This window comes from Tachypleus tridentatus, chromosome 13, assembly GCF_004210375.1.
Source record: "Tachypleus tridentatus isolate NWPU-2018 chromosome 13, ASM421037v1, whole genome shotgun sequence".
NCBI classification, from domain to species: Eukaryota; Metazoa; Arthropoda; class Merostomata; order Xiphosura; family Limulidae; genus Tachypleus; species Tachypleus tridentatus.
The window spans coordinates 230263783-230284831 of record NC_134837.1 but is presented as its reverse complement, the minus strand read 5'-3'; the positions used below and the strand labels follow the sequence as shown (position 1 = coordinate 230284831).

General features: G+C 35.2%; 1 protein-coding gene across 2 annotated transcripts in view; it reads right to left on the bottom strand.

Annotated features, from left to right (window-relative positions):
* Positions 1-21049, bottom strand: part of l(2)10685 (5-methylcytosine rRNA methyltransferase l(2)10685) — a 41318-nt gene that overhangs the window by 1561 nt on the left and 18708 nt on the right. For both annotated transcript variants that reach the window (XM_076481547.1, XM_076481548.1), the window contains 2 exons: positions 10154-10308; positions 7603-7727 (listed from right to left, as the gene is read on the bottom strand). In XM_076481547.1, the coding sequence (XP_076337662.1) occupies positions 7603-7727; positions 10154-10308 (280 nt within the window). The remainder of the gene's footprint in view (positions 1-7602; positions 7728-10153; positions 10309-21049) is intronic.

Sequence of the window (21049 nt, the reverse complement as noted above, 5' to 3'; positions counted from 1 at the left end):
ACTCTATCAGACCAAGCTGTGTTAATCTTATGCATCAATTATATGGTTTATTGCATTTTGAGAAGTTCACATGTAAACAAAGCCTATAAACAGTGACCTTTTGGGTAAAATTAAACCTGATAAGGTTGAGAGGAAAATGATTAGGACTACTTCATCTTAATTAACATACAAAATGGGACTCTAATCATGGCAAAAGAATTCACAACTATCTTTTCTTCTTGCAATGTATCACCAAACTAAGCTTTTCTCCCATGTTTTTAACAGGGAACTATTTTCAAGGCCATTAATATTTGCAAGATTTTAGCAAAAATGAAAAAACAATTGTATGTTTTTCCACTATAGTTTTGCATGATATTGACATCCAAATCGATTTTTTTAACCATATGAAAAGAAATGTAGTAAGAGGATTATAACACATGGAAAAGGGATCATTTAGTCCTTCAAGACTTTTCTTGCAAACCTACCACTGAAAAAAATTAAAAATATAAACCCATTCTTCATTTCTCAGAACAGCATCAATTCCCCACAAACTTGCCAGCCTCTACTACTCACATTGTCTCAATTCATTCCAAAATACAATCATTCTCTTTGAACAATAAAAATGTATTAACTGTATTCAAATCTTCAGCTTGTGTCTTTTCATCTTATCATCTTCATACTATAGCATAAAAAAATCCAGTCACTTATGCTATTAACCAATAAGATAACCCCTTTAAACTTATTTTCTATTGAAGAAAAGATTTTAACCTACCTCTATAGGATAACCATTCCATTTTCAAAACCATCCTTACATTATGAGTATAGAAAAATAAATTACCTCTCTTGACTTATAATAAACATTTATACAGATTTTAATAATTTTTTTAAATTTGAAAATCAATTAATTGTTGGATTCATTAACCAATTATTCTCACATAAGACTTAGATACCTGGAACAAATGAAAATATTAACAACTGTAAACATCAGTATTGATTAGTTGATTATTTTCATGAGTTATGACACCAATTGATTAAACTAAACAACCCTAAATTAATCTGAAATAATAATGAGAAACTATAATGGCTATATTCCTATTACTTGGATAGTTGGAATAAAAAACAATATAACTGAAAGTTAGCATTTTCCTACACTTAAAATCTATTTTTACTAGATCTCTCTCCTTGTAAAGTATCTTTTCTCAGCTAGCATGGCCATCTATTAGCACAAATTTTCAATACATGCCACTAGTCTTCCACCTCCCAACTTCTGCATATCTACATACAAATTATCCAGCAACAGGAACATAATACAACTTCTATCCAGGGATCTCTTCACATCTACTCTCATTATTCACTTCAAGATTGGTCAGAAGACCTACACCATATACCATCAGAAGTGGGAGGCTGGGTGTGAAATGACAGAGAAAGTATCTATCGGAAATACATTTTTAGTGTAGGAAATGCTAACTTCTGATATCTAACCTCTTTTCACAAAATAGCTAGAATCCCCAATTAAACTGGTGCAGGGCCAACAAAATATATGATCTCCCTTTAGGAAGTACACAAAGAGAGACCAGAAAGTCTGGAATCAAGATAAAAAACATCATACTTCAGCAGTAGACCACACCACATCTGATCCTGGTATACTCACTCTTATAATTGTGGAAAAAAAAAAAAAAGGGAACATTTAGGAATCCAAAAATATGTATGATAAAAAAATAGGGCACCTGGATGTGAAGTGGTTAGGGCACAACAGATCACAATGGTAGGTGGATCTCAATTGAAACCCAAGTTATCTGGAATGATATATCAGATCTGCAGTAGGAAGAGGAACACCTACCTCCTTCACCTCAAAATGGGAATTGGTAAGCATAACAAGTTTCCATATCAAAATCCTTTCTCACTTCCATGCATTTCTAATCCAACCATCATCAGATCTGCCTGAAACCAACATCCAGCAGATGGTAGGAAGATGAAAAGCCTCAGCAGCATGACATCCCTGGCTTAAAACCTAATAGCAAGAGGTATAGTATTTCTAGCTCACAGTAGGGTAAAGTATCTGATTGTAAACAAGCAGGAAAAGATGCTGCATCCAGCTATGACCAACAGGAGAACAGACATCCAGCTGATGGGTAGGAAGATGGATTGAAAGCTGGGATGCATCTTCAGTCTAAAACCTGGTGGCAGTGGGCATTTGTCATCCAGTCCACAGTAGAAGGAGGGAAACTGACCAGCCCACATGTGAGGACTTAATTTGGACTATTTTCAACCAGAAATGTACATCTGGAGTATAATAGGAAGGAAAAATGTTTTAGTTGAAGAGGTGAACTGCAATGATGCATATATGATACGTGTGTGTGTGTGTGGGGGGGGGGGTGCTTTAGGCAAAACCTGGCAGCATCTGGAATTAATCATCAGTTTTGCAATGGAAAATGTGTAATACCACAGAAAATAAATATGATGCTATTCCTTGACCAATCACATACTTCCAATTTCTGTTACAATTACAGTTTATGTGATTGAGGTTAAAGAATCCATTACGGTACAGGATACAGAAAAATCCAAACTGTATCAATCAATAAACTTTGTGAATGCAGAATGACAGGAGCAAATTTGGAGTTGAGTGTACATTTCCCATGGAGAGGTTTGCTGGACTGCATAAAGGCTTTGTGCAGAACACAAGCCTCAGTATGCAAGCTGACAATTGGGTAATAGTACTTGTTTAGTACACTGTATCTAGTAAACAGTAGCAGTACTTTATCACTGGTGGGGAAAAGGCTTACAGTAATATCAGAGAGAAAGGAACACATGGAAAACAAAATAAACATGCAACAAATTTTGGTGAGTTCTCTTTTATTTCTTAACATACACAAAACATATACAACACTCCATTCTTGAAATTTACACTTAGATGATATTAAAAAGTTTGATTGCACAGATAAATGAAAAGAATTTACAGATTGTGATGCTTATCATTGCTTTGGTGGATATAGGTAGTGATTTTGAAACCAGATAGAAGTTACTGGGTGGGTACTATGTGTAAATACTATTTATAATCCTGTTGTTTCACTGTTTCTACTCTCTCATTTAAGTTTAAACAAATGAATTAAGATTACTGAAACTTATTATAACATCTACCAGTGTTGAATGAACAATATGATTTGTTTTTTAAATCAAGTTTCTTTTTTATTATTACTATTATTTAAAATTGAATTACTAGACTTATCCTGCTATTATTATTTAAGTACTAGGTAAGGCCTGTAATCTGCTATGCTGTAAACACTCAAAACTAATATTTATGTTGCATTTAAGTAAATTATTTTCTTTTCTGGAGTTGTATTATTTGTTATTATTAAATATAGTTTTAACTCTCTAGATTACTTTATAAGTATTTTAACTGGTAATATATTTGAGCATGTTCTGTGAATATTTTAATTGGTAATATATTTGAGCACAAACATTAAGTTCTACAACTTCAACTGTCAACCCTTTCTACCAGCCACAGAATTAGAAAGAATTAATCATTATATAATAATTCAAAGTGGGAAAAAGAATATGCACTACAGGCCTTGGGTCTGAAAGTTATGTAATTATCACACTGATACCAATTGTATTGAGGAACATACCACAAACAAATACACAGGTAAATACATAGCTGCCAAGATCATAGAAGGAAATAGTGTTGCAGTGTTCTTTAGGTATGACAGACCATGCCACAAGTTTGGCACATATACATTTTGCCTTCTAGTCTCAAATTCTTAAGAAGCTATGTCCACATTAGATAGATCAATCAAGCCCATTGTCATGAATAATGATACATTCTAAGTGGAACCTGAGAAAATGCCCAAGCTTTTTGAACCTCTTAATTAAATGGATCACCATCCTTGAATCAGATACCCTACGTGTCAGCATCACTCTCACTGTCCTACTTCTGACAAGCTTTTGTTTCTGTTCTGTCAAGTCTGGTGAAACCGTTTCTGCAGCTAGCTACATCACAGTTTCAAGCCTTAATGCAGGTAACTTTAAGCACAATTCTTCCTGCATGAACAGGATACAACTTCAAGGCTTTTGGGAAGCAGTGGTACCACCATCTTTACTGGCTGAAATCCTTTTGTTACACCACCAAATCACTGTAACATAGTTAACACACTTTTCTTTACATGTTGATTTATGGTATTCTTTAATGTAGGCAAAAAGCCAAGATCTCCAATGGAGCTCAAGTGAATCATACATATACCTGATTTACACTGATTAGAAGACTTCTGCTGTACAAACAAGCTTATGAACAGCCTGCATGTCATTACCATCAAACATGATGATGGATCAGGGTCCCTGAGGAAATCAAACAAACTAATATTTATATGGCATTTCTAGCATCAAAATACAGGCAGGAATATACCTCTTTTTATTTGCATTGCCTGCTCAAAACAAAATGTCCTTGTATTCTTTTAATACCAGTTCTCTGAAAAACAACAACAACTGTGTCAGGTAAAATAACCCAATTTAGGAACTGCAAATGCACAATGTAGAAGAGAGAATGATCGAGTGTCAGCATCTTCTGACTTCATGTTGTTATTAGTGATGAAGACACATTCGAGAAAACAGATACAAATCTATCTCACATAAGCAGTCTTATCTTCTTATTGTAAAGACTCAAGAAAAAAGAAAAACTTTTCTGAATCTACAATGTTACCCTAATTACATATGGTGTATGTAGTGTATACAACTCTGCCATAAATAATGACTAATAAACGGTCTTCAATTCATGACTGAATAGCTCGTGGTAAGTACACTGGTCTTCTTGTATTGTTAGCATATAATTGCATACTTCTTTATCTGGTCAAACAAGATGCTTCATTTTGATATAGTTGAACTTTTGTTTTCATACTATGCTCTGCTGAAAACAGTCTACATTTTACTTTTTGGTTTCCTTTGTACTATAATATGTCTAAACAGAGCTTTGCTAATTTCAAGCTCCTAAGAACAGCATTGCTATGAGCTGCTCTGTTTCACCTCAGCTTCTTGTATCTTTATGCAATGGATGATTATGCTGGTGGTGCACAAAAAAAAGTAACAACTCTCTCAGAATAGGTATCCTTTTATGTACATGTGTGTAAAACCTAGAAATCCATGTGCAGAATTTTAAAAGGCTTATCAACTTCTGTCAAGCAACAACTGAATTCAAAGGTCATAGCTTGTTTGCTTTACTTATTTATTTATTGTTCTATATTTTAATAAAAATAAGTTTAATAATCTATTTCTACGTAGTAATAAACATAAAATATATAATAATTGAAATATGTTTGTATATTACAGAAAACTAACACTAAAATCCAGCCAAGACAGAGAAGACTAAAGGACAGTTTTATATTATTTGATATGTTACACAAGTGCATGTGCACCACGCTTTGATGCAAGTTGTGTAATGTTAGCTAGGTCAACAGTGTTATGAGACTTAAGTTGCTTTGAGTAAATATTTGCATTTTTGTGTAATATGCAGTCATTCTAACACGAAAGAGCATAATCTTATTATTACGGTTACAAGGTTGGTTTAGTGAGAGGCTACATAGTTAGAGTATGAAAAAAACAAAATATAAAGTATTACTGAAAACAAACATTTGAAATGTATTTAGGAGGTTTTAGACATTATGCAAATAATATTTTTGAAATAAAGAATAGTTTTTAATCATAGCATGAAATCACCTTGTACTCAGATTAGTAATGAAACAGACTCCATATATTCAAACAAACCTTTAGTAAAAATATTTCATTAAAAATCTGATTTTTGTGTATAAAAAATTGTGATCTTTACTCAAAGTCAATCAAATTTTGTGGAGATACACTTACTGTATCAAACCTTATAGAGCAAATACTTAATATGTGCAAATATGTAGGTAAATTTGTGTATATGAAACCTGGTGCAAAAGGATTAATGTATGCAAATCAGATTTACATTATAATACAATGTTATGATTTGATGTTTTATGAAAGTTCTAAATTCTTTATTTCAAGAGAAACCTTTAAAAAACTAATTAAAACTTCAGAGGTCATGTGACCAATGATCTAAGAAAAATATCTTCTTTAGCACTCCATATCTTCAATAACACAGTATCAGTTGGCCGGACAATAAGGTGTATACTTAAAATATTGATCTGTACATCAAAGTTTTCTAGATGAATGCAGTTAAAACAAGTAATAAATTTTATTAACACCTGACTAGTGCCATGCCCACCTTCAACAAATTTGTTTTAGGTTTATAGCCTACATGTAGACATTACATACATACTTATATAGTCATTAAAAAGAGCTTGTTTTACACTATTATCCAACAACAGTTATTTTGTAAATGGTATGCAGTTTTTGTTAAGAAAATGTAACTACCTGTAATATTATTGACTGCTTGACTGATTACAGAATTTACAGTTGTTCCTTACCTAAATATGCTATTAGCACAGATACAGCTACATTGTACGTAAGCCTTATTTTATTTTTTAATTATGTATTATTTAATTTAAAATGCATAATTAAAATGATTAAACATGTTTTTATTCCACATCATACTTTGTTTCAGCTCTTAAGATTTATAATATTATGAAGTGCACAAATATTTTACTTAAAGACTGCACATCTCTGCCAAAGATACTGTAATATGCCTGAAGGAATTACTGACTTGTGTCGAGATAAATAATAAAAGGTAAAGGACAAGAAAGGAATATAAAACAATAAAAATTAACTATGTGTGAAACAACAAACAAAATAAACTTGAAATTATGATAATAACCAAAAGATGATCTTATGGAAAAAACTAAAAAGTATGTACCTTTTTCTTTCTCCTAATTTTTATCATTTAAATGCACCATACATTGATTATAACAGGTAGAGTTAGTAATATTACAGAGAAAATGAAAAATAAATATAAATATTTACCTTAAAAAAATGTGTGATACTCATTTAGGATGTTCTTTAATTACACAAATAAAATAGTAAAACCCATAAGATGAAGAAAAATATTTTATACTTAAAATGAAAATCACATTCCACATAAATTTTTCAGAAATTGAATTCAAACAACTACTATAGATAAATAATATTTTTATTAGAAAGAAGTAATGAAAAGAAATGTCATTTTTGTGTACAGGACATTTAAGAACTTCAGTGAAATATTACCAGGTTTTGTAAGGATATCTCAAAGTACCATATGTCTGCCTGTTGCAAAAAGGATAACGTATTTTTAACAAATCCAAAAACATGATTTGAGGTAAAATCATGAATCTCACCATCTGCCAGCAATGCCATATGAAAAAAAGTAGGAAGTAAAAAATGAAAGAACCTCTAAGAATCCCTTAACTTCTTGATTTGCACATTTGTAATGTGAACTAGATGAAGCAAAATTCAAAATTTTTGATACCTGGCTAACATATAAACTCTAAACTATTAAAACAACTCTCTTTCAAGAGAACTTTAATACTTTTAGATACTTTTAAGTATCTTCAACTACACAAAATTAAACTTCAGAATCCAGTAAATCATACTGAATGATAGAACTCTTAACATATAAAAGTAATGCTTTAGTGATAATTCTGTCTTTGTTACTTACCATGTGGCCTGACACATATCACTTACCATAAAATATTCATCTGTTTATGAGGAAGTTCTGTTCTCTCCTTTAGTCGAGTAGGTTTGAAGATGTTATTGTCATTTTTGCTTACAGAGAGCCTGTCATTAGTACATGGAACATCAACCAAAACCTGTGTAAAAATATAAGAACAGCAGTTGTTTTTTGTCATACAAAGCAAAGTAGTATTACACATTCATATAACTTATGCTTCTTTATAAAAATAGCAAAATATATCATCACAGTGTTCATTTTGCACTACACTAACCAAAAGCATTTAAAACACCCAAGTAGGCTTTAGAAACCAGGAAATGAATTAAAACTAATAATAATAAATTATCTTTAAAAGCATTTAGTTTAGTATCTAAATTCCATTAGGGGCAAAAAATTGTTCTGGTGACATCTTAAACCAAAATGCAATAATGGGCAATGATCATGAAATTCTGAATCTAAATACTTATTTTCCACATAAATTTTCAGTGCAGATATTAAACTCAACAATTAACCGACTTATCATTTTGTAAGTGTTATTTGTGTCATTAATTAAATCAGAGCTCAATATTATGTATTCAAACTCACACAAAGGAAGCTATTCTTGATATAGAAAATACCTTTAAAATATCACAAACCATAATTTAGCTTGAGTACAGTAACTAAATAAAAATCTCAGTCATCCAGAAACTGAATAGCCTAGTCTTGAAGTTTTCAAAGGATTTAACTTCTAAAATTTTGAGATAACATTTTCAAATTCAACATAAATTACTGATGTAACACAAAACTTAAGTAAAAGCACAAGAAACATTTCAAATATTCACAACAATGTTATAGTGCTAAAAAAAAAAACCTTGAAAAGCAAAAACAAAACTCAGAACTTGTCATTCAGCCTTACATCTTTAAATTTTTAACTGTGATGGGAAAAAAACAGATCCTGTTTGAAACAAATATTTTTCACTTAATTATTTCCAAGATTAATTAGATTTTATTTTTACTGAAATAACTTTAACAGTTACATACGCTTGTGAAAAAAACATATATATAATTTCATTGTATGTATATATATTGATAAGATCAAGATCTTATTTACTTATGGAGAAGAACTACAAACAAGCAACAGGAAAAAATATTGACACAACTCAGTATTCTGCACTGAAGGTCACAATAACATATCTTCTGGTGCTATTTGTAACTACTGCTATTGAAATGTGTGTTCATCTTATTTCAAAAAGTTCAATAATTGAGAAGTATTTGAATTTATTATTTTCAGCTTTAACTGAACATTTTCTAATTTTTCAAAAATATCTGTTAGGTTTCTTTTCATGTTTAGACTTAACAAGTGTAAGACTACAGTAGAAGAATGACTTTGATGGGCCAAATGGCATTTTATCACCTTGTTCTGTAAAAATATGAATAAAACATGCTATTGTCTCCATCAAAAGAAAACCATAAATACTTCAGTGCAACTCATTTCAGTTTATGCATACATAACTAAATGGATAATGAAGTTATAGTAGTTGGCACAATATTTCACATCATCTTGGGCATTGTTGTAAAAAACTAAGAGAGAAAGAGTTCAATCTATTTTACTAAGCCCTCCCTAAAAAAAACAACAACACACAACCTTGCATGTGACATATTATAAACCATTCTGTTTTTATTTGCTGAATAATTGATCTTCCACAGGAAGTACAGAAACAAATCCCTCCAAGTCTAACAATTCACCGAGGCCTTTTTTCCCTAAGATTAACTCCTTTTACACCTAAACCCTGGATCCTTCCTGTACACAGTAATATCTAATTTGTTGCTTAACCATTGAAATACATCTAATGGTCAGCCCCCAATTTAGAAAAGATTAGAACAACGGAACAAAAAAGTTCAATATAAGGATTAAATCACTTAAGTTTCTTGTATTTAATGTCTTCATATATAATCTTATCTATCAGGTGCATGAGAAAGATGTTTGGAAAATTCTGCATTTTAAACTTGATATAAAGGTGCTTGTTTATATGTTTAGCTCAAGACCACAAAAAAGAAATTACGTTTTAACATACAAATTAATCTATACTTACCAATTCACGCCAATAGTATGAAGCTGTTACTATATTAGCCAAGCTAGTAGGGCTACATGTAAAAGTCTTAAAAACAACTTTTCTTCATACAATGGCTTATATCTCATGTACATTTATAAAACATCAGAACTTGAAACCTACTCTTATCTGTAGTTGAAGCAACAACAGTAAACTCAGACCAGAATTATGAAGTTGATGCTTTTTTTAAACTGAGCTAGCATAGCTGCAAAATTCAGAAACACAAATGCTAACTTCACATTAACTCGCATCTTCTGTATTTTGTTACAGATCAAAGTGTAAACACTTGTGTTGTAACAATGAATAAAAGATTATCAAATCCACTATTCTGAAATTGCTGCTACCTGTATAATTAAACTGAGCCAGCAAGGTTTGAAACCCCAACCAGATAACTTACCGTACCTATTAACCCAAACTGTATTTATATATCTACTTATTCAGAAACTTACAAAACATTTGAATGAGCTAACTGTACCTTGTCATAACATCCAGTGTGTCTTTCATCACATGCATTACCCTTCATTATTACAATCTTCTTCTTCCATGAATCCATAGAAGGAACATAGAACTTGGAAACTTCCATCAGACGGTTGATTCGTGACTCACTAATATCATTGCATATCAGTTTTTCTATTAAATGAATACAGAATATTTATTATGAAACAAAGGATTATAAGAATAATTAATCTTTTTTTCTTTTATGTTCACATAACTTCTGTCATTCACATGAAATACTGGGGTTGCAAGTACTCTGAACATGAGTATTTTAAGTCAGATTGTATGTAAATTTACAACATTGCTTTGAAACAATACATCAGCATCACAGCGTAAAACTAAATTGCCTATATTACATAATACAAGCACCATAACATTAATGTAAAAAACAAGAGTTTTTAAGCAATTTTACTCTCAGATAATACTTTTGAAGTAAACAGGCTGCTAGTAACCACATTACTGCAATAACTACAGATAAGAACATGGATTAAACTCTTTGAACTCATGTTTGTGGCTCAAGTAATTTGGCTGGGATCGTTACTGTATATCATTTAAATTAATGACATTAACAGGAACACAGACAAGAAACAAATTAAATTAAATTCAGTAAAGATATAAAAAAATCAATAGCTCAAATTATAATTAGGATATTATGAGTTCACACATGTTTAAATTAGTCATTAGTTGAGAGGTGGTATTAACTGTACTTTGTGTAAAGTTACGCATGTTGAGAACCATAGATTACACACAGTGGTGTGATTCAGCTGGTTCACAGTGGTTTTTAAGAACTTGTGCTTAAAATTTCACGATTTCACCGAACCAATTTTTACTGGCTCTTAGTCTTCTGTTGCTAGACGTAAAATGTATTGACTATCACAATCGGACTTCTTGCTACGTAATCAATTGTCACTATGAGGATTCTCGCTATGCAAGGTCATGCGCAGTAACACAATTATAAATTAGTATAACAACATCTGAGACCAGATTTGCATGGGTCTCTACAAGTGACAGATCAGCCACCTTAGACAAAGGAAGAAGAGCATTGCTGTAAACTAATGCAGGCCTACATTGTCCTGAGTGAACATTTAGTGTGAGTCATCTATCATACTTGGAGCAAACAGAGAAAAGAAGGTAAGTTTAAAAAATGATGCATTCTATGTAGACTTCTATGCTACTAACATTAAACTGTGAGGCTTAATGTTATTTTATAGGTTTTACTATTCTAGAGCAAAATTAAAAGTTCACAGATTGGAGATTTAGCCTGGATTGACATTTTCGTTGTTGATCTTTTCAGTAGTGGTTGGTTAATATTGCTGCCCCTCACCTTTTTAAAGTCAAATTGTGCCAGTTAAACATTTAATTTATTCAGACACAGACAAGTTATTTTAATATGCCCATTACCAAAAATGTTAAATGTAGTACATGATGGTGTCTGACTGTTTAAGGGAATAAAACACATTTTTGAATGAAGAAATTTTGGCTTTTCAGGCTTCAGCCCCTAAAATGAAGCAGCAACATGATATACTAAAGTTTGCAAGAAAAACCCCAAGAACTGAAACTTTAAAGCAATATTTAATTGAACATCTAACACCAGCAACTTCAAGAAGTGATGAAACTTCTGCTTCTAATACTGCACAAACTAGAGATGATGAAGATCCAGCAACTGCTCTTCTGGATTGCTGGAGTATGAAGTAGGCTGAAGAGTTCAAGAAAAAATATAATGGTTTGGTTTTTCATAGCAAGAAACTTTATTGTGATCACTGCACCAAATGTGATTCCATAAACATCAAGGGAAGTTACGTATCGATAGAATGGAGAAGCTATAGTGTGGAAGCATCAGGAAAGAATAAAACCATCCAGCAAGCATCTTTCAAAAAAAAAAAAAAAAAAGACTGAATATTTTTCATTGAAGACACACAATATATATGCAATGCAATTGAAAGATTGTGCAGATGATGCAATTACCAAATGCCTAGATAAAATAAACCAAAAATATATCAGCTCTACATGTAAAGTTTTAATAGAATCTACAGTGTAGCAAAATTAACCAGGCCATTTCCTGATGTTGAAGATGAGATTGAGTTGCAAATAAAAAATGGGTTGGACTCCATTCTTGGAAAACTACTGTTAAAATAGTTGATCACATTGCAAAGAAAATTAAAAATGAAATATTTACTAAAACAATTGAACAAAATTTAAAAGTCTGTGTCATCACTGATGAAACTTCAACCATATTTCATAAACCAGTGATCATAATTTTTGTAAAGGTTGAAGATTGTGATCTGTTGCCAATACTTTTTCTTGGTTTGGTTGAGTTGAAAGGACATGATGCTGAAACTATATACACATCTGTATTTTGCATGAAAAAAAGTTTGCATGATGCAGGATTTGATAGTGGATATTTAAAAAATAATTTGGTTGCATTCTGCTCAGATGGTGCAAGTGTAATGCTTGGCCACATGTCAGGGGTGAGCACTAAACTCAAAAATGATTTTCCCAACATCATAATCTGGCATTGCTTGAAATCACCATTTGCAACTGGTTTTAGATGATTCTATCACTGATATAAAACAAGTAACTCACTGCAAAGTGTTCATAGATAAAAGCTACACAATCATTCACCAATTAAACAAAAATCAAATAGAACTTTTCAATATTTTGGAAGAAACTAGACTAGAAATTCTGAAAATTGATAGAGTTTTGGGACCAAGATCAACACTTGCTGTATGGCATGCTTATCCAGTACTATACTGAAGAACTAATAAAAAGGGGCCATTAAGGTATTTGAAATGCTCAAAGAAAGTAAAGAAACCTTTAAAAAGAAAACTGATTAGACCATTGCTTCTGACACCTTTAGAAATATTGGGTTTGTTGAAAACCAAAGATATGTAAGGCTTTCCTCATCATAAACTACTGGAAGCAGTAAAAAAATATGAAAGCCAGATTGATGGATTGTGATCACTTAAAATCAAAAAATAATACACAAGAAAATTACTATAAAATTCATGAACTGGTAAACACAGGAATACTGATGAAGACATTGTTCCTTGAAAAGCCACCGAAGAAAACCTGTATGAATTCAGTAAGTTCTTTCATCACGAAAGCAGCATTAATGATTTCCATGACTACGTGGAAAATGTCTTACAAAATTGTCATAATCATGAGATACCAGGAACTGTTCAAAAGGCTAAAAATATCATCAATATTGTTGCTCTTAGTTCTGCAGAAGCAGAAAGAGGGTTTTTCAATAATGAATATCATATATTCAGATAAAAGAAGCCTCTTTACACTTGAAAATGTGGCAAACTTGATGACAATTAATTTGATTGGCCTCCCATTGGATTCACGGGATCCCATTTCTTCAGCTAAAATGTGGCTAATAAAAACACAGCTAACAACAACAGGGTCAAACGTGGAAGGAATAAAAATTTTGATGATAATCTAGTGGTGACTTGGAAATATTTAAAGCATACTAAATAAAATATTTCAGCAAGATATTTTTGCAATAAAAAAATAAACAGTTGGTGAAGCAATATACTCAATTAGTATAAATATTCATAACTAACATAAACACACATGCTTTTCACTACCATTCACCCCTCGATTCAGATGCTTTAACTGACTTTTCCATGTAGAAATATAAATGCTGGTTGACATTGGTCAGGAAGGGTAAGAAGTGTGAATGGAAGTAAGTACCTGTCAGAAATAATTTCTCATTGCAGGAAAATTATAACATCCAGCAAAGTATGTTACTATAAAATACCACACCAAATCGGTGGATGAACTGATGCAAGAAAGAAGGAAAGAAAGTAAAAGCATTCTAAGAACTCCCTAACAAGAGAACCCTCTAATAAGAAGATTATATGTGAGAAACCACACTACTTCTACAACATGTATACTCTTCACCAAAATGTCGAAAAGGTGCAACAGATCTGTCCAGAAAATTGTGAGGACACATTTCATGAGAGAAAATTGGGCTGGACAGTGATCCTAACTGCAAAATATTATAATTTCAATCTCCCTTATGAAGAGAATGTGGGTAAAATATGATATGCCTTAAGTGTAGAATGGCTAGGATGCATGGACTGTACAGTGCAAATCAACTACTTCCAAAACTCAATAACTGGGAGCCAACATCCAAGTGAAGGCAGGGAAGTAAATTACACCATCTTCACCTAAAGTTAAGCCAACTGGAGGAGAAATCCCACAAATGATCTGTAAACAGGGCACATCAAACAGAATGAAATAACACACAAAATACATATCCTACTCATATCAAACAAACCAGAACCACCTCAAATGGAATAACAGCCTTGGTTATAAAAACACCAAGTAGTAGTGCAAAAAGAAGAAGCAGACCAACCAACAAAAGCATCCACCATGACCCATGACACCCTAAACACATGTATGAGGACTTACATTGATTGGTTAAATTCTAAATCCAAAGCACAACTGTTGAGATTCAACATCAATGCAGGGGTAGGATGAGGGATCCCAATCAGCACAACATGAGTATGGACAATATTGACTGGTTCAGCTCTAAATCCAAAACTCAACTGCTATGAACCAACTTTAGTGCAGAGGTAGGATGGTGCACTCCAAAGCTACAACATTCTCATGGAAAAACTCAACCCATTCAGAAATGGAGTGTCCATTTGGAAGACATCTTGTCATTTACACTAGCAGAACACCACTATTCCACTCTCAAGTGAATGAAGTCTTTATTGTTTATATTGTGTATCTCTCACTCAGGATGATACCTCCATGGTCCAACACCCCAGCAGCTTTTAAACAGAAAGTGATAAGGACTGCAAGAAATGGGAGGGCAAACACAGCTGAGATTTCAGAGAAGTGTTCACACAGAAAAAAGTGCAACAAGTGACCACAAAACACTATTTGAAAAAAAAAAAGCACACCAAAGTACGACCCACTGAGGAAGGAAAACACATCCCCAGGTGGGATGCTTTGGTAAGGAATGAAATTTCAAAGAATATAGTAAAGATAGTTGCAAATGGCGAAGGTGCAAAGAAGGTTCATGAGATTCAACGTATAAGCTTTGAACTGGGAGGTGCAGAAAGCCCCAGTGCAGAGTTGTAGTCCTTGGTGATGAATGGGGTCCAACATCTTTAAGGCCAAGGGTCTGGCAGAGCCATAGACCATTGATCCATAGTCAAGTTTTTATCGAATAAGAGCACGATATACCTTTAACACAGAACATCGATCTGCTCCCCAACTGGTAGAAGAGAGAACACGGAGGATGTTCATTGAGCTTGTGCATTTGACCCGAAGCTGCTTTAAGTGTGGTATAAAGGTGAGCTTACGGTCAAAGATAAGCCCCAAGAACTTGGTCTCAGGGACCACTGGCAGTGAAACTTCACCGATATGAAGTTCAGGATAAGGGTGAATACCCCATTGGCAGCAAAAGTGCATGCAAACGGTTTTAGAGAGAAAAAATTAAAACGGCAGTTTGTAGTTGCCGCTCAATATATCTCATGTTCGACGACTGACACGAGATGTGAAAGTCGCGACATACAGCCCATTCGCAACAGTGAGAGGGAGTTGTTCAGTGATGGCATTTATCTTTATACTGAAAAGTGTGACACTCAAAACACAGCCCTGAGGAACTCCAAGTTCCTGTACAAAAGAACGGAAAAGTGTCGCACCAACACAAACTTGGAATCTCCTATCCATTAAAAATTTTTTAATAAACAAGGGTAAATGGCCACGTAACCCATATGTATGGAGGTCTCGCAAAATGCCATACCTTCATGTTGTGTCATAAGCCTTTTCAATGGCTAAGAATATTGATACAAGATGTTGGCATTTGAAAAAGGCTTCTCTGATTAATGTTTCAAGTCGAATTAGGTGGTCTGTGGTGGAGTGCTGTCATCGGAACCCACACTGGGTGGGTGAGAGGAGGTTGTTTGATTTGAGGAACCAAACAAGACTAGCATTAACCATCCTTTCTAAGGTCTTACAGAGACAGCTCGTCAAAGCAATTGGACGGTAGTTTGAAGGAATCTTGGGATCTTTCCCTGGCTTAGAGAAAAGTAAAATAATAGCCTAGAGCCAGGCATCAGAAAAAACATTCTCCTGCCAGATCCAGTTAAAGACAATTAGAAGGACATCAAGAGAAGCAGGAGATAGATGGTGCAGCATGTCATAGTGTACATCATCAGGTCCAACAGATATACTGCCAAACCGATGAAGGGCCATTTTCAGTTTCACCAGTGTAAAGGGACAATTATAGTCAAAGAAAAGTCAGTTTGAAAGGAAAGAGGTGAACGCTCTGCCCAAATCTTGATGGCCAAGAAGGTGGAGGAACAAGCAGAAGTGCTAGATACCCAACAAAAGCTTTCACCTAGAGTATCAGCGATGCTCCGGACATCGGCCACCTCCTGACCTTCAAAGAATAAAATCGTGAGGGGGATATAATTGTAGTGCCCACTGACCTTTCGAATCCTGTCCCATATGATCTTGGAACTGGTGGTAGAAGATATGCTAGTTGTGAACTTAATCCAAGATTCCTTCTCACTTTAACGTCTTACCCACCTAGCATGTGCACAGGCCCGTTGGAAAGCGACGATGTTCGAAAGTGTGGGATATCTACGAAAAGTATCCCAGGCCCATTTTTGAGCCTTCCGTGCTAAGTGGCAAGCAGGATTCCACCACTGACGAGGATACCGTGGAAAACAGGTCGAGGTTTTAGGAAGACACTGAGCAGCTGCTTGTATAATACAGCCAGTTACTGCTGCCACACAGTCATCTTTTGATGGCTGATTCACGATGGCAGGATAAAGTTCTGCGAGAACAGTGAAAGTGGACCAGTCTGCCTGATCCAGCTTCCACCAGGGCACACAGGTAGGGTGGCATCGACCACGGCCAGTCTCTCTCAAAAGTATAGGAAAATGATCACTGCCTAGTGGATTATTGTCAACCCTCCATGAAAAATGGGAGAATAATGAAAAGGAGCAAACTGAGAGATCAATAGTGGTAAAGGACTGACGAGGTGCAAGAAAATACGTGGAAGAACCAGTATTTAAAAGAGAAAGGTTGTGATCAGAGAGCATACGCTCTACAGAACGATCCCTCCCATCAATAACAGCACTTCCCCAGAGGGGATGATGTCCATTAAAGTCCTCCAGGAGTAGAAAGGGAGATGGCAACTGTTCAACAAGAGCATCAAGGTCTGATTGATCATATATGTCTTTCCAGGGGACAGGTAGAGAGAACAAACAGTGATGGTATGACCCAAGGAAACACGAATGGCTACGGCCTCCAAGGGTGTGTTGAGTGACGAAGACAGGGTGGGCACAAGTTGATCAACCAATAGTGCCACCCCTCCATGTACTCATCCATCAAACAGCCTGCCATTTCTGTGCAGAGAAAACTGCTGAATGGTGACTGTATCAGAAGGTTTAAGAAATGTTTCTTGTAAGGAAAGACATACAGGATGGTAGGAAGCAATCAGTGTTTTGATATCATCCAGATTAGAACGTAAACCTCAACAGTTCCATTGTATCAAGGTGGCCATTTTTAATGACGGGTAGGCAAAGTGGCTGGAAAACCCTTCTGTTTACAACCATGTCTTTTTTCTTTACTGTCCTTAGTCGGAAGAGGTCTATCAACCTCCATGGATCCTGCCCTGGGTCGATTGTTATTGGAAGGGGATTCCAGTGACTTAGGATGCAAACGAATGATTGTTTTGCCTCTTGGGGTGGGAGAAAAAGATGTATCAGAAGAAATGCTTGTATTTGAAACTGAAGGATGTGGATCTTGAGGTTTGTTGGAATGTATGGGAGGAACAGAGATGGGTGTGGAAGTCGATTCAACCTTTTTAACCATGGAGGTGAAAAGGCTTTTCATTTGTTTTGAAAACGATTCTCTTGGAGGCACAGAGAGATTTATCTGCACTCCCACTGTAGTTGTGGAATGAAGTGCAGCAGCATATATCCGAGATGGAGTGGCGGGCAGCAATTTCCAAGCCTCAGGATAACTAATGTTATGAGTCTATTTCAAACGCTGCACCTCTTTTTCCTCCAACTATTTTGGGCAAGAACGAAAGCAGGAAGGATGAGAACCATTGCAGTTGATGCAATGTGGGTCCATGTTACATTCATAGGCATTGTGGTCCTTGTCACCATAATGAGCATATGTCAGGGAACCACGACATGATGTCTTTGAATGGCTGAACCTCTGACATTGGAAACATCAAAGAGGGTTTGGAATGTATGGCCATACCCTGCAAATTAAATAAACTGCCTTGATGGTGGCAGGTGCATGTGATGATGTAAATGTCAAAACGAGGGTATTTGTTGGCAGTGTAACTCCATCTTTGAGAGCGGAGATGCACCTCACTGCAGAAACTCCTTGAGTGGAGAGACCAGCGAGAATCTCTGACTCAGGGATGTTCTTCAAATCCCTCTCAACAATAACTCCTTGTGATTAATTCAAAGTAGCATGAGGGGTAACCTCAATACGTATATCCCCAATTGTCCCTCAAGAGGAGTTCACTGTGTTGGGTTGTGGATGTTTCAACTAATATGTCTCCAGATCAAAGCTTCTTTACTGACTTTGGAGAGCCAGCAAAACCCTCTTGTCCCTTCTGAATAAAAAAGGGGAACAATTGCCCTAAAGGTTTTTCTGAAAGAGAATGTAACATAAGAAAATAAGGTACGTGTGTTACAGATGTTGTAGATTGCTGCTCAGAGTCTTCAAGACGTGGTCGCTTTACCTTTTGACTGTGTTTTCGCTATTTTATTTAAATTTTTTGAAGGAGGATCCATAGGAAAAAAGAAAAATTTCAGTACCCGCTGGCCCCACCCACCTTGCAGCCCTACGAGGGGACGCACTACAATGTCATGCAAGGACAATGCATCAACGCCAGGGTTTCATGTGCCCTATACCCAAACACCGGAATCAGGCACAATGTCCAAACACCAGTTGAAAACTTCCAACACTGGTACTTGGTTGACTCTAGCCCAAGTGGACCAGCCGAATGACCCAAGGGGGGCCACCCAAAGACTGCCCGTCTATAGAAATTCAAGGCCAAAGTGGTGTGTTACGGTTGGACCCCTCAACCACCAGGATCCTCTCCTCCCCTTCACGGGTTGCCACGCATGGCAAACACATGGGTGGATGTTTAGATCCCAGAGAAGGTAACCAGACAGAACAGAACCTTCCCCTGGGAGATCCCCTCACCACGTACAGGAATCCACACTGAGGGGTATGAAGAAAGGAAACAGATAAAATATAGTATCCTGATGATGATTAAACAGCTACCTGAAACTGATAACAGATGGACATGTGAGGTGTAGTGGGTGGGTGGGTTTGAAGTTTCATGGTGCAAAGCAATTAGGTTATCTGTGCCATAAGGTGTAGCTCTGGTGCTTGATAGACAAAGTACCTCCAATGGGGAATGGGTATTGTCTTCCACCTGCTGCCTTTCTTCACTCTTTTGCAAGTTTGGAAGACAGTACACTAATGAGGATGAAACAGCTACCAGAAGTTGATAACAGGAAATGAACATATGAGGTGCAGTACCAGTGCTCAACAAGTTGGAGATGCAAGTAAAAGATAAGGTGTCTGAACAGAGTGAAAACACCAGGAATTGATTACAGAAAGAGATAAGGAACAAAAATATAAATCAAATCACAAAATAAACCCAATGGGTAAGCAATGATAGGGGAAAAAAAAGTACTAAAAAGACAAGTGGTGAAAGTGAAGGAGACTACCAAAAATGAGTAACCAGGAAGAAGAATGTGTGGGACACAGAAAGTCATTTGGATCGAACCTTAAATAAAGGTGGAAAAGAAAATAACAAAAAAATATTCCACATGACCCCACAAAGTGTAGGTCACCAAAACTGATTCAGAACAAAAATCATATATGAATCCAAAACAGCCAAGAAAACTAAATGTGTGCTTGCCAGCAAAGACCAGTTATAAGTACCTAATCTGGATGATCAAAATTATCTTGGGAAGAAGAGTTCTGGAAGGAGAAAAACTAAAAGGTATAAACTGGGTCTGATCCAATTTGAACATATCGACATCAAGGATGAGTGGATGATGAACCAGAGATGAAAACAAAAGATGTAACTTGGAATGGGGAAAGAAGTCAAATGCTTCCCATAGAGGAGCAGCAATTTGTAACAAGGACAAAAGTACCTGGAAAATGACATGCCAGGAAATGCATGTCTGTACAAGTTCAGAAATGGGGATCCATTTTCTCCCACAAAGGGAACAAGAACATGCATCTCCCTCAGAAAGTGATATAATACACCATCATTGAACAGTTGGAATAAAACATGATTAATGAAATATACACAAGAGAAAAAGAACTGAGGAATGTTGGACTGCTAAAGTGCCAGAGTATTAACATGGTAATATCTCATTTTTGAAGACCATTGTTCCAAAACTTCCTGCTGGTCAACCTATGCCATCCAAATTTTGAAAATGAGGGGAAAAACATCAGTAAACTTTATGACGTGGAAAATATGTTCAACCACAAATGCAGGTAGTCAGAGAGAAAGAGGGAAGCTATAAGAAAAAACTAGAGGAACCCTAACAAGAGATCACAGGTTGTGTCACATTTCCTGAAAAGACTGCAAAGTGCCAGACTCAAAGTCACATTCCCCAATGGATTAGAACCTTACTAGCTGTAAGACAGTGAACAGTACTGATGTGGATAACAAACATCTATTGAATCCATTCAAGGAGGAGAAAGGATGATCCTGATTAAAGTGAGTGATTAAAAACACACTTCCAAAATAATCACAACTGTCAGGTAGCCAACTGAAAAAATCCAATCACCCAAACTGCCTGTGTAAGAAGCAAATGAGTATATTATGAATACCCTTGTTCAGGAGCTAACCAAA